This window comes from Papaver somniferum, unplaced genomic scaffold, assembly GCF_003573695.1.
Source record: "Papaver somniferum cultivar HN1 unplaced genomic scaffold, ASM357369v1 unplaced-scaffold_135, whole genome shotgun sequence".
Lineage (NCBI taxonomy): Eukaryota > Viridiplantae > Streptophyta > Magnoliopsida > Ranunculales > Papaveraceae > Papaver > Papaver somniferum.
This window is the reverse complement of record NW_020622713.1, coordinates 10,241,515-10,255,841: the sequence shown is the minus strand read 5'-3', so window position 1 is coordinate 10,255,841 and position 14,327 is coordinate 10,241,515. Positions and strand designations below refer to the sequence as shown.

Sequence of the window (14,327 nt, the reverse complement as noted above, 5' to 3'; positions counted from 1 at the left end):
CTTGTTGTAGATGCATCAAAGTGGAGCTCGACAAACTCCTCAGGAGGAGGCTGCCAAATAGGTTGGCCTTCAGCTGACATCAAGACTGATTCACAATTGAGTTTTTCCTCCACTTTGATAGTAATCTCTGAATAGATAATTTTCTCCAAGAAGAATGCACTAAACAGGAGTAGCTTGCTTCTCAAAACCCAATAAATTTCTAGATTTCCACATAGCCCATAGAAGATTAACCAGCTATAGTAGATTGGATCCCAGTAGTAGGTGCTTCCGTTACTCTAAACTGCAGGTGTGATGGTGACACAGTTTCCCTAATTGTTTCCATCTCTTCTGTTGTCTGTATTGCTGTGGAGTGTCAGGTTGGTTGCCTGTGACCTGCCCAAGCTGGTTGAAAGCGTCTGTCCAAATCTGATTCTATGCCCTAATTGCGGGACGATTTCACGGGTCATGCAGGAATTCTGGTCCAAACATGGATGTGGATATGTGTAAGGGAGTTCAGTACCTTAATGAAATCAAGGATTCAGTTGTCGCAGAGCTTTCATGGGTGTCAAAGGAAGCTGTGCTACCAGAAGAGAACATGACGGGGTATATGCATGTGACGTGGTTCTCCATACTGATATCATTTGCAGAGGTGCTGGACAGGTCATTCCTACCCCTAGGAGGGCTATGCAACCTCAGTGTCTCACAGCTAAACCTAGACTTTATGTATCGAGATCCAAGCTCCGGAGACTGGTCTTGGTGGTGTTTACGGTGTCCTCTCTACAACATCAAAGCTTATCTACCCGTCATCGAGGCATTTGGTTTCTCTTGTTACCAGCTTAAGGCTGCGACATCAGGACAGGCTTTTCCCTGTGCGTGTTTGATCATTGGGATACAGTGATGTCTGATCCTTTGGAGCCTGGTACTTAAGCTGAAGATCTTGTTATGAACAGATAACCTCTCTCTCTGTGATTTCGAGGACAAGAAAATACATGTGATAAAATGCCTGGCAAACCTGAAGCTAATTTACTAATTTATGCACAAACAGTAAATGATTTTAGCTAATTTACTTACAGGTCTGAATCCAAAACATGAAATACAGATTTCCAACCACCAAATCCAGCATACAGTAATATATTCAAGACAAACAAATTCGAATTAATTGATAAAAATCCAGAAATGCCTTCATTTAACAAAATAAAATGGAAGATCTTCACGAATTTTCTGGAACGGTGACTTTCTCCACCACGGATTCGAAGGCTGATGAAGATGCCCTTCTCTGACTCGGCATCCGAGCTGCATAAAGAGTTCCTGCATTGTTAAGCAAACCCCAAATAGTTGGATAAATCCCTACCACTATAATTAAGATTCATCCAATCACCATTTTCCTATTCCTCGGTAGAAATTGTTTGCTTGAACGTTCATAGTATCATCTTTACCGAAGCCTGGCAAACCTGAAGGGTTATGATTAACGTAGTACTCATTGAAAAGGTTTGAACATCAAGATCCTCAATGGAAACCCTGTCACTGACTTCTGTAAAATTACTGATCCATCGTTCTTTATCACCTGGCAAACCACCTATTTTGAGGCATACTCATTTTTTGAGGCATACTCATTTTTTTTTTGAGGCATACTCATCCATTATATTATCTAGGGTGGGTTTATAAGGGGTGTCTAAAGGTAGTGTAATTACCTATATATCCCTAAATAATTTCAATTTGTCATAGTTCCCTTATCCTCAAAAATCTAAAATTAAAAATCAAAATAAACTTTAAACTTAAACATCTATGACTCCAATTCAATAAAGAAATTAATTAAACAAAGGAAACACGAATCGAAGTGAGCGATGTTGGAATGCGAAATCCAAATCTCAATTGCTCTTAGATGTATTTTAGAATGTATGCGTAACAAACCCATCTTGTTTTTGATTGATTTTATTTTGTTTGATCGGTAGAATATGATTTCAAAGATGAAATTAGGGTTTTCAGAAGATCAGTTCAGCTGATCTTGCAGTATCAATTTTGAGCCGAACTTAGTGTATGATTTAGAGAAACACTATGTTCGGCTAATGCGACTTTACAATATTTTCAGCCGAACCTCAATTTTCCACCCGAACCTCAATTTTCCAGCCGAACCTCAATTTTTCAAGCCGAACCTAGTGGATGATTCAATTTCTGAGTGAAGTTCGTCTCAAAAGTTATCAGCCGAACTGTTCATCTGGTCAGCAGATCTGGGTTTTAAAAATTCAATTTTTTGACAGATTCAACTTATAAAAGGAAATTAAACCTCGATAGAAGTTTACCTCTGATTTGAATCACACATTTTGGTCACTTCTAATCACTAAAATCTCAAAAGTCAAAACCCAAGCTTTTTTTCTTCACTTCTTCTTCCTCTCAAAAATCCGAACTCTCTCACATAAATTTGATTTTTCTACTAATTCACCACTAATAATTTAATGTTTAATCAATCCTTAAAATTCATAATTAATCAATTCTAATCATAATCATTTACACTAATTATATAAGGGTAGTTATGCCATTATCAAAAATGGTGGATGAGGGGTGATGTTGTTTTTTATTTAGTGACCTTATTTTGGCATTATCTAGTATGCCTCAAAAAAATCTAATATGCCTCAAAATAGGTTTCTTATTTTGAAACACTTACATTTTGTTCGATGCTCAACCTCACTGTTTAATGAATTAAGCCCAACCCAATGCTAAAAAGATCCTCTATGCATTTGTGTCATCTACTAGTCTAGAACTTCACTACAAAGTATTCTTAAGTTTCCGCAATGCGAGCACTTGATAAATTCCATAATGCAAAAAACGAGATGTGTCATAAACTGAACTGGTAACATTTCGAGAAAAGATAATTTTCAAAACTTTAGTTATACGAGAATGGTTTTTTGGGCACTACTCAAAAATGGAGGGGGACTACTCTTCATTTTTTAAGTGGATATTAGAAGTAATTTTGAGTCACCCCTTATCTAAAAATTTTTTAATACCAAACTTGTCCTTGGTAATAAAATTAGTTAGTATAATGATTAGTGAGATTAAACTAATAAGTTGATTTTTATTAAAAGGAGAATTATTGGGTGGGGAAGAGGAAGATGATATGAAGATGAGGGTTTTGGAAAACAAATAGATCTTTTTCTTTAAGAGCCACAACAAGAGTACGATGTTTTGGGTACTCACGGATACTTCAGATTTAGTTAATGGTGCTTGAATTGACCAAAACATTCCTAAAAATGAACAATTTACAAATTGATTTCGGTTTGGTTAAAAAAGCTCGGCTACGACACCTGAAAACACAGGTAGCCGAACTCAGCTTTAATGGAGTTTTTTCTTTCAGAGAAAAGTTCGGTTAGGAGAAAAAATTTGCGACGTAACCGAACTTTTTTGTAAGGTAACCCAACTTTTTGCGACAAAACTGATTTTTTGCGACATAACCGAACTTTGTGTGACAAAATCGAACTTTTTGCGACGAAACCGAACTTTTTACTACGAAACCGAACCAAAAGTTCGGTTGGGACATTTCTTTTGCAACGTAACCGAACTTTTCTTTGAAAAAAGAAAAAACCTCCATTAAAGTTGAGTTTCGCTAGCTCGACAAAGTTTTTCACATAATTCCTAGCCGAACTTATCTCTGCAACTTACATTTTCAACTCATTTTGATGATTACTTCTCATTTTTTCAACCACAAATGAGAGACAAGTAATGGGTTTGTGAGAATATCTTTGTTAATGATTTAAATTAAGCTATACATGTATATGTGGTGGTGGTTGGTGGTGGTGATAGGTGATTGTCGGTGGTGGTGGGTGGCGGTGGTGGGAGGAGGTGGTGGTTATATATATATATAGGTGGTTATTAGGTTGGTTTTAGATTAAATTAGGCTAAGGATAGGTTAGTCATTTCCACACTTTAGGACACCCTTTATAACTATAGGATAGATATTCTTATGACCTAGTAGTCCCCCACCATTTTTGAGTAGTTCCCAAAAAATCATTCTTACATTAAAGCACAAGTAAGCTGGAATAGCTCAGCTGGTTAGAGCGTGTGGCTGTTAACCACAAGGTCACAGGTTCAATCCCTGTTTCTAGCGTTTTCTTTCTCTCTTTTTTCTACTATGTCTTAATTGCTGCTCTCATGTGCTTAAAAAGCAAGTGAGGTTACAAATCCTCGCATTGTACGGAGCTGAAATTTCAAACATCTTTATATGTGCATTACGAGATTCTGAAGCCAGCGACGTTATTGGGATGATGGCCAGAGGAAAATACAGTAACCAGAATGTGACATTCACAAAAAAAGCTCATTCTATATAAATTTCCTTTGAATTATAATTCAATGATCAAATGTGGAACAGTTTAAGACAATTTCTACTTGTATGTAAGCTCGGATTCTCCAGAACTCTAAAATGTGGTTCTGGAGATTCATAAAGAAAAAAAAAATAGAAATGAAAACAAGACGGAGCCAACTTACACCTATAATACAAGTACAACTTGCAGTGATGTAAAAGAATTGTGGAAGCGTTTGATGTTGGAATGATTCTATCACAAAATGTTGGCTAACAACCAAATATGCAACAACAGACAGTAAGCTACGACACCTATTCTTGCTCTGGGACGACTCATCAAAATTCGACCCCCAGATACCCTGCAATCAAAAGATGAATCACATAATTGTAAGCAACTAGTGAAGGGATCAAGTAGTATTTACATCCTTAGCTAGAGATGGGAAAAAGTGAATTGTAAGATATTTATACACTTCATGTGGTGCCCCAAAATAAGTAGAAATAAAAGAACAGGAAAACTGAAAATGTACCAGATCCCGTCGATCCGATCAGCTAAAAGCTTTCCTTGTTTGGGGACGAGGCCAGATGTATTTAGTGATTTGAACACATGACCTGCAAGAAAGCAGCTATGAAATCCACCCAAAGCTACTCAAAACAACTACTTTAAGAAAGTGATCATCTAGTACATAAAACCGCATTCAAACCTTTATCATCGTCAGTTTCAGGGACGTTGAGTAGCCGATCGGATTCGGAATCAATAGTTAGAGCAAGATGGTCACTTGATCCCTTCCTCATGGACCTCACATGAGCCGCAGAAGAAGAAGCAGCGGGGGATGTGGAGTTCCTTCCAGCTGGACCCTACATTAGCAAAAGTGAGTGATTTGTATAAGCAACTCTAACTGTCAAGACTAAAACTGGATACCGTATTCAAGGTATATGTGTGTATCGATCAACATAACAACCATGTATGGAAAGCTTAAAACCTAAGTCAAAATTGCTTACAATGGTTTCAATTTCAGATATCTCTGAACCAGATGCCAATGAAGGCCCTTCAAGTATGCTCCTATCCTGGACAGCATCTGATGGAGGCAGACCCTTACGAACTGGAACTTCAAGTAATGCAACTTTCGCTGACAGCTCATCCATAAACTTTTTGTTCCCATGCAATTCGACACCCAGTTCCTGGGCTCTAGCCTTTGAATTTTCAGATTCTAGGATTAGATCTTTGATCAGCTTTTCTAAAACAGGAAATAGATTTCTTACGGCAACAGATTTTTGTTCTTTAATTAACTCATCCCCTCCAAATTTCTGAATTATTTTCTCCAAATCAAAGGCTAACTTAGCTAAGTCACTCTTTGAATGTTCTAGCTCTTGGTTAATGCTAATAATATCTCCAGCTTCCTTTTTCAGATGCTCAATTTCCTGAACACTTTCTGAAAGTCTAGATTGCAGTTCTTCCTTGTCATGAGCAGATAATTCAAGCTGATGTTGCATCTGTGCAACTGTATCCACAACGTAAAAGAGCTTCTGAACAGGATCTTCCGCAAAAGATTCCGTGTTCTTCAATTCTGACACCCTAAAAGGGATCTCAATTCCATTTATCTTCTCTAGAAGGGTTTGAATTTGGCCTTCTGAAAGAAGGCGGCCTTCTTCTTCTGAAATCACAAAGAGGATCAAACAAGTCATTAGACAAAACCAATAATGATTTACAGCTTAAATCTAAGGTTAACTTGAGTTTACATACCTTGACTTTTACTTGCTAAAGAAACGTGCAAGGACGATAGTTCTGCTTCTTTTTCCCTCAATACATCTTCCATGGCAAGACATTCATCCAGTTTAAGATTCATCGAGTTGCAGGAACTCTTCAACTCTTCTAAAGCAGTCTCCAACTTAGATGCTCTGCTTTGATGAAGATCCCTTTCTTGCGTGACACTTTCAAGGTTTAATTTGGTCCCTTCCAATTCAGTCTGTAAATCTTTAATGGTAACCTCACATGCACTATTTAAGCTCTCCAACTGTTTATTTTGACTTTGAAATTTTTTAATAGCACTTAGAACATTCACTAACACTTTAACACCTTCAGTGCCAAGTAAGGCCCGTTGCTCTTCCACTGCATCACCACCAGCTTTCCTTTCACCTGAGAACAAGCTAGAGTTCAAATTTTCATCTTCAAATCTCAGCTCATCAACAATATCCTTGCATGCAGAAAGCATCATAGTCACATAATTCTGCAATTTATCTATCACGCTCTCTTGCTCATGGTTATGAATTTCCACGTTTTTCACCTGCTGCTTCAAAGATTCCATAGTCTCAAGCGTTGCAACAACTCCATCCATTGTTTGCTGCAATGCTTCGGTGAGGACTGCAACATAGTCATCCATAGAACCAGAAAACCCTACAAAACTATCTTTGATCAATTTATTCTTCATATTGAAACCTTCTATGATATCTTTGAAATATGAGGAGATATTCTTAGAGTCCGCAGCACTACCCTCACTGTTGTGCATTGTATCGTTATGAAAGTCTTCAAGGTCTGTTGGAGAAAGATTTTCCAGGTGATGATCCTTCTGAAATATAAACATCAAGAAGACGTATAAACTTTTGGAAAAACACATGAGCAGACCAAGGGAAGGAAATTGCAGCGAAGATCATATTATCAATAATTGTGAGGATAGTCGGCGGCTAACACAAAAATCTATTGTCCCAATCTTCATTTCATTTGAAACTAGAACTCGGAGATAGGGTCATTTATTACTTTGCAATGAAAAACAAGGTGTTCAAAGACATATATCAAAACTGTACCTCTGTGCCAGCTTGAGCAGGCAATAGTCCCGAGCCTTCCTCAACGAACCGATCTCGTATTCCTTCTAGAAGGAGGTGCATGTCTCTTAGGCTCTCAAGTTTTTTCTTAAAGCCTTGTGTTAATAAAAAGAGCAGCGTGCTATCTTTCATTAACATTTCTAGATCATTGAGGTGCTCCAGTAGCTCCACAGACTGCCCTTCGGAGGCTCCACGAGTTCCAGCCAATTCTTCCACGGATGAACTTAACTTTGCATTAAGTGTTGCTATTTCCTGTTCAGTATTTCTCTTTTCATTGACAAGCACCGCAATGTCATTCTCTGCATTTGCTAATGCATCTTCCAGAGATTTTATTGTTGTGTATGCATCTGATACCTTGCTAGCTTGAACGCTGGCTTCAGTTTTTGCTTCCTCTAGCTCCTTCTCCAAGAGATCTCTAGCAACTTGGGAATCGTTCCGTTCTTCAGAAAGCACGGAAGCATGCTTTTCCACCCGAGATAGAGCATCTTCAAGTGATTTTATAGTTCGATTCGCCTCTGCTAACTCACCAGCTTGAGAATCTACTCCTGCTTTTGCCTTCTCTAGCTCGTTTTCTGCAGCAGCCTTCTCCTCAACAAGAATAGAAATTCTTCTCTCGGCAGATGATACTGCTTCTTCAAGTGATTTTATACTTCGGTTCGCCTCTGCTAACTCACTAGCTTGAGAATCTACTCCTGATTTTGCCTTCTCTAGCTCGTTTTCTGCAGCAGCCTTCTCCTCAACAAGAACAGAAATTCTTCTTTCGGCAGATGATTCTGCTTCTTCAAGTGACTTTATAGTGGCAAGAACCTCTGTGAATTTTGTAGCTTTAAGTCCAGCCTCTTCTTTTGATTTTTCTAACTCCTCAACATAGGCCTTGCTGACTTCGATGTCTTGCTTTGCTTGTGTCAGAAGAGAGAGATCTTCACTACACTTCGATAATTCATTTTCCAGTGATTTAATAGTTGCATCTGCCTCTTCCAATTTGCTGGACATTGAAATGTTTTCCTGGTTTATTGTTACTAACTCTTGTTCCGCACGAGACTTGGCAGCTTGAAAATCATGATAACACTGCAAAAGCCATTTCACCTTTTCCACAGAATCCTCGAAAGTTGCATCAACAGTAACGGCAATATCAATTGACTTAACTATTATCTGCAAAGTATTATTGCTCTCTTGTAAGGACTGCTGGAATTGATCTCTCTGCTCTTTCATGGCCACCAAATCAGATTCTAAATTAGACATGCTTTCCAAATCACGTGAAAGTTTATTAATTTGATCTCTGCACTCAGAAACAACAGACTCTTGCTGCTCCAACTTTTGCTTGAGGTTTTCAATTTCGATATTCCTCTCATCTATAGAACGTTTCAGGTTTTCCCTTTCTTGGACCATACCCTTGCCTTTCTTCACAGCCATTGATAGCTTTTCCCTAACCAAAGCAGTTTTATCCTCAGCTCGCTCGAGATTGTTTTGCAGGGACTTATTTTCATCCTTTAGTGCATCACTTTCTCGAGACACTCTTTCTAACTCGCTTGCCAAGTTCATCAGTTTCGATTTCTCCACCATCTCTTCTTCTAATATGTTCTCACATAGCATCAGTTTCTGATTCTGTATATACAGTAAACTCTGCATTCTCTCAAACTGTTCTGTGCCAAAAAGAGAAACCTCCGAAGTGGTACTGTTTTGCTCCTTGATCTTCTTAATGCACTTCTCTACAAGCATAGCAATGTCAGCTTGATCAGAGTCCTCCGGGTTTTGCATCTCAGAAGCCTCTAGAAACTTTCTTATTAGTCCATCCTTTTCAGATGAAACCCGGTGCTCATTTTCAGAAACTGCTTCATATTTGCGAGATAGGTCATACAATGCCATTTGAAGAGTACCCTTCTCCTCTTTCTCTGCAGAAAGAGACACACTCAGTAGGTCAATCTCATTACGTGCTTCAGCCAACTCCGATTCATGTAAGCCAACAGACACCCAAGCACTAGCAACTTCACCTTCCAACTTTGTTATGTCAACTTTAGCTTGTGAAAATGACTCCTTGAGCCAGTTTATCTGCGAATCCAAGTTGGAAGAGAGAACTGTTTCTGGCAGGTTAGCTGCAGATAAAACATCTTTCACTTTGTGAAATTCAAAAGAGATATCATCCAATTTATTCTTATGATCCACAAGCCATCTGACTCTTTCTAGTATATTCGTGGACTGATGTTCAGCAAGCATACCCTCAGGCAAGATGTCTTCAATTTCCTTGAGAATAGCTTCCTTCGTGGAGAGTAATTCCTGGAGTGTAGCTGTCAGATTTTGGCTTCTCACCAACTCCTCGGAAGTACCTTCAGCAGCTTCTAGGGAATTTGATTTCTCTTGTAATCTGTGCAAACACTCCTGAAGCTCATTCATCTTCTCAGCCAATGATTCCTGAAGTGAGACTGCCAAAATTTGGCTTCTGACCGACTCCTCGGCAGCAGCCTCAAGGGAATCAGATTTCTCTTGTAATTTCTGCAAACATTCCTGAAGTTCATTTGTCTTTTCAGCAATTGAGTGCTTCAGTGAATCCCTCTGCTGAACCAGTGCCTTACCTTTTGTGACGGCCATGCCAAGCTTTTCTTTTGTATTAGCAGACCTAACCTTTTCCTGCTCCAGTTCCCCTTTGGTTCTGATGGCTTCTTCCTTCACCACTTCTAACGTCTCTTTCTCCTTGTCTAGTTCCTTCATCAGTTTGTTATTTGCAGCTTCTAGTTGATTTAACTTTGCAACAAAATCAACCTCCTTTCTTTTGCAGGAAAAAAGCTCTTCACAGGCAACACCAAAAACAAACCCAAAATCCTTTTCCTCCGGTACATTGAAATCCGACCTAACCTCAGTCAAACATTGTTTGAGACCATCAATTTCAACAAGAAACTGATTATAGTTCTCAATCATTAAAGAGATTCCCCTTTCAACAAGAGATAACTTGTCACTAGCAGAATCATCCAACAAGTCCTCTTGCTTGACTATTGCACTAACAGAAACTAATAACCTCTTCAATACAACCTCTGCATGTAGGTTTGATTCATTATGGACTTCAGATGATTCTTTCAACGTCTGTTGAAGTGCTTCCATGTGAGATTCAACAGCACTTTTGGAAACCGAAAGGTCATTGACTTTCGCATTAAGATCCTCAATCTCTCGATCCTTCTGGAAAATAACAGTTTCGAGTTGTTTTACCACATCCCCAGACTGCAACTTTTCATCTAAAACACTTTCAAGACGCATGGTTAATCTGGAACAGTCACTGATCATTCTCTGCAGTGGAGAAATCAACTCATCGCTACTACCTTTTACCCCCTCCACTTTTTCTTCCTGATGATGATTCTCAGCTTGCCCTTCACCAGTCTCAACTGGCGAATGCTGACTAGTGATAACCTCAAGCTTCTGACGAAGTGTAAAAAGTTCTCTTATGAAGCCATTTCTTTCGACCTGCACCACAAATACAAACTCGAATCAGATATTTCCCAACCAGACGAAAACAAAAATATCCACATAGTTCAAATTCCCGACCTTATACTCATGCGCCATTGTGTCTTTCTCAGCAACAGTTTTATTCAACATTGCCCGAAGTTGTGAAACCTCAAATACACGAGTTTGTCCACCATCCTCCACCGGCGAAGAACCAGATTCCTCTGTACCAACTTTCTCCTCTTCTGCTTCCACCATGATGTGATGACTCTCGTCCTGGGTTTCATTGATGGAGACAACAGGTCGTTCTTGTTCAACATCAATATTCTTCCTGTTATTATCCAAATCCAACTCATCTGAGGCATCAACAAACATATCTTCCTTCAGACTCTCCTGGGTTTTCATTATAGCATCCAATTCAGACCTCAAAATCCACAAATAAACTACAAAAAACCTAAAAATTCTAAAATTAACAAACAATCATAACCTACCTGATGATCTAATTTGGTAGCTGGTGGTTGCGTTTCAGCGTCTCCAGCATTAATACTGTGGTTAGTAGCAAAACCATTTGTTCCTTCCTCAGCTGCCGAATCAACATCTTCAGATGAAACCCCTAGATCTGGAGTTGACTCAGTAACTTCAATTTCATGTTCATTTCCGTCAATTCCCCCATTTTCAACTACCATGGAGTTCCTCAAAATCTTCATGCTTTTCTGAACTGTCAGACATCTCAGTCCTCACATGAACCTAATTTCTTATCCTAACAATAAAATATGCACACAGAAATCAATTGAAAAAACATAATAAGTGAGTTTTTGAGACAGAAACTGATAAGCATAATTAGCCAAGCATATGCGAGATGCGTTTTTCCAGCAGAAGAAAACTGGTAAGCATAACTAGCCACATGCATGTGTGATGCATACAATCTTGTACTCCATAAAAAGACTCATTGTCTTGCACAATTTGGCATTGTAACAGTCCCGTATATGTCACCATAGACCAGCTAAATTGGTTTGTTTTTCATTTTCTATATTTCCCAATAAAGCAAATGTGTATCCCTTTCCCAATAAAGCAAATGTGTATCCCACACTAAGCTGAAAATCACTTGATCTAAACAGAAATTAACCTTATCCAGGACTATCATATGATGGAGTTCCATAAACTGACAATCACTACTATACGTACATACAACATCAAATGAAAAAAACCCCGAAAAACACAAATATTAGTAACCTCACACTCCTCTAATGGTACCGTGTTTCTGAAATTACCTAAAGTTTTCTAAATGTCGAAACCTGGAAACCCAAAGTGATCGACAAAGCAAAAGAGAAGTTGAACGCAAAATGCCACAGGACACTACCGAGATTACTATTTCAACAGAATACAGCAACGATATAAGAGGACACTATTTCTTCATCGGTACCGAGATTACTACCGAGATTACTATTTCTTCATCAGGGACATTAATACCTGATGATAACTGGGTGCACCAGTGATATGAGGACACTGGAGACAATCATATACCCGAGTCCCCAGGAAATTGTATTCTTGACCTGGTTAATAATTGCGGCAAGGAATCAGAAGGTGATATCTTGTTTGGAATTTACATAAATAACTAAAGTTCACAAATTAAATTTCTTTTTGAATCCAGACAACGAACAAACTGGAGTTAATAAATCTAAACCAGAGATTCAAGTTTTTCCTTGATGAAGAAAACAACAGAGAGTTTCCTGGCTTTATTAAATCATACAGCTATAAGAAACAACAACTCGCAACATGCTATCAAAAAATTCTTTCAGGCAGCATGGCAAACCTTCAAGTATGAGAAAGTTGCACAAAGTGAGAGTTCAACTCTCTGGTAGATAAATTGAATAATATGTAGTTTTTTTTTTTACTGAAGAGTGTGATGGTTTAATGAAGCTTCATATCATGAAAACCATTTGATGCAAAGCTTAGACGCGAAACAGTAACATTCCTAAAGGAGGATAAATTATGGGCATCAGTACCATTGCCGGAAGAGAGTTCATAACAGGTTAAGTCAATAAGCTCGTACAAACATGATAGATACAGTTCCCATAATCTCATATTCAAATCAATAGACCCTAATAAGTAATCTGTAAGCTGAGTTTATTGTTGGTCGACCAAAGGGATATGGTTTTAGGTTTCCAATGTAATTCGTCAGTAACCAATTGGTTTAAGTTTTGCAACTTTTTTTTCAATTTCATCACAATTCATGAAATTAAGATGAACTTTGAGATAATTAATCAAAATTGATGAACAATTTCCTTCAACTACAATCAAATCAGTGAAAACTTTTCCAAAATCGATCGGAAATGGATCAATTGCAGTATCTTTTTCATTTATTCAAAAAAATAAAAAGATCAATTCAAAGTTCCAAATCACAACCAATTTATAAGAAATAACGAACCCCATTTCACTAATTTTTTCTTTGAATCAGTCTAACTACAAGGTATTTGATTGATCAATCGAAAAAAGAAAAAGAAAAAACTGTTCTTGAGCTATTCGGTAGAGAAGACGGGTACTTACTATTGTTTTGATAATCTCTGAGAAATTGATCTTCTCTGAATCCTCACAGCTGAATGGATGATGTAGTTTTTGACAAAGCCCGTTGAAAATCTGTGGAGAACTTCAGTAAAGAAAAATGGAGAAACATTAGGGTTGGGTTTCTGTTTCAGGAGTAATTTTTATAAAAGGGGAAGTTACGATATTACCCTTACTTTTTTGTACATTTTGCTTACATTTGTATCACGGATGAGAAACAGGTGGAAGGTCGAAAATAGGTACGTCCTACAAACAATAGCCCGTTTTAACTCACCAGAAGTGGCTTTTTAACTTATAGAAGTCGAAAAGTCAGTAGTCAGTTTAGTTGTCAAATTTCAAAACGACTTCTAGAAGTTGAAAAGTTAATTTTTTATGAAGCAAAATAGTATTGTTTCTGAGCAGAAATCAGAAGCAGATTCACATCCAAACACGCTAGTAGGCTTTTTGGATACACATCCAGAAGTTGTTTTTTGACTTCTGAAAGTAAAGAAATCAGAAATTAGTTTGGGTACACAATTTTAGAATGACATTCAAAAGTACAGAAGTCAACTTTTTGAGCATAATGTTTTCGCTTCTGACTTCTACTCCTGACTTATGCTTCTGGTATCCAAATGCACTATTAATATTTTTCTTCATCTAATTTTGAATTCTTATACTAGTGTTTTCTCCATGCTTGCACGGACTTGAATCGGTTTTCCCAAACTTAGAAGCAAAATAGTCAAACCGCAGTCTCAAGCTAATTGGCATTTCATAAAAAGTTCGGAAGAATTAATAATAAGATATAAAGAAAGATTGATGACCAAATGAACTCGCGATTTCACTTAAATGGTGCAAATTTACTCGCTCAAGTATAACATTACGTAACTGATTTATCAAGATCAAAATCAAAGTGGGCATAATCGTAAATATTCTTTTTATATCGTCTAGTGTGTGTGACGCACTTCACTAATAACTACAAATATGGCATTGGGATTATGGGGTGCATCTGGTTGAATGATTACCTGCAGACCTTGTGTTGCATGTGAGGTAGTTGCTTTGTGTTGTTATAATTCTAATTGATGTTAATATAAAGCCAATAGCGACTAGACTAGAAAGACAAGCCAATCAACAACTCGGTCTGCCACGTTAGCATCCGATCAGCTGAGTCAGGCTTGAGTCACGTGATTTCCCGATTCAATTCATTGTTTTGTTTCTTCGATATCTTCTTCGTTTCAAGTCAAAATTGAGTGGTTTTTGGCTCATTGTGATC

At 37.9% G+C, this 14,327-nt stretch overlaps 2 protein-coding genes and 1 non-coding gene across 5 annotated transcripts; 2 read left to right on the top strand and 1 right to left on the bottom strand.

Moving 5' to 3' along the window:
• Window positions 1-466: 466 nt before the first annotated feature.
• LOC113334088 (elongation factor 2-like) lies at window positions 467-877 on the top strand. The gene has a single exon (XM_026580426.1). It carries the CDS (start codon window positions 467-469, stop codon window positions 875-877), a length of 411 nt encoding a protein of 136 aa, XP_026436211.1.
• Window positions 878-4,004: 3,127 nt separating this feature from the next.
• On the top strand, window positions 4,005-4,078 carry TRNAN-GUU. Its single transcript has one exon. It is a non-coding gene; the product is annotated as a tRNA-Asn (tRNA).
• Window positions 4,079-4,271: 193 nt separating this feature from the next.
• On the bottom strand, window positions 4,272-13,184 carry LOC113333992 (putative uncharacterized protein MYH16). 3 transcript variants are annotated; one of them, XM_026580343.1, is made up of 10 exons: window positions 13,064-13,174; window positions 11,987-12,069; window positions 11,008-11,276; window positions 10,619-10,909; window positions 7,070-10,537; window positions 6,012-6,834; window positions 5,270-5,922; window positions 4,972-5,125; window positions 4,798-4,879; window positions 4,272-4,629 (listed from the first exon to the last, which is right to left on the bottom strand). In XM_026580343.1, the coding sequence occupies exons 3-10, from the start codon at window positions 11,221-11,223 to the stop codon at window positions 4,527-4,529; spliced, it is 5,790 nt and encodes a 1,929-aa protein (XP_026436128.1). In that variant the 5' UTR covers window positions 11,224-11,276; window positions 11,987-12,069; window positions 13,064-13,174; the 3' UTR covers window positions 4,272-4,526. The 3 variants fall into 3 exon arrangements, with proteins under 3 accessions (XP_026436128.1, XP_026436129.1, XP_026436130.1); XM_026580344.1 differs by lacking the exon at window positions 11,987-12,069 and having other exon boundaries at window positions 13,064-13,184; XM_026580345.1 differs by lacking the exons at window positions 11,987-12,069; window positions 13,064-13,174 and having other exon boundaries at window positions 10,619-10,872; window positions 11,008-11,140.
• Window positions 13,185-14,327: the final 1,143 nt, after the last annotated feature.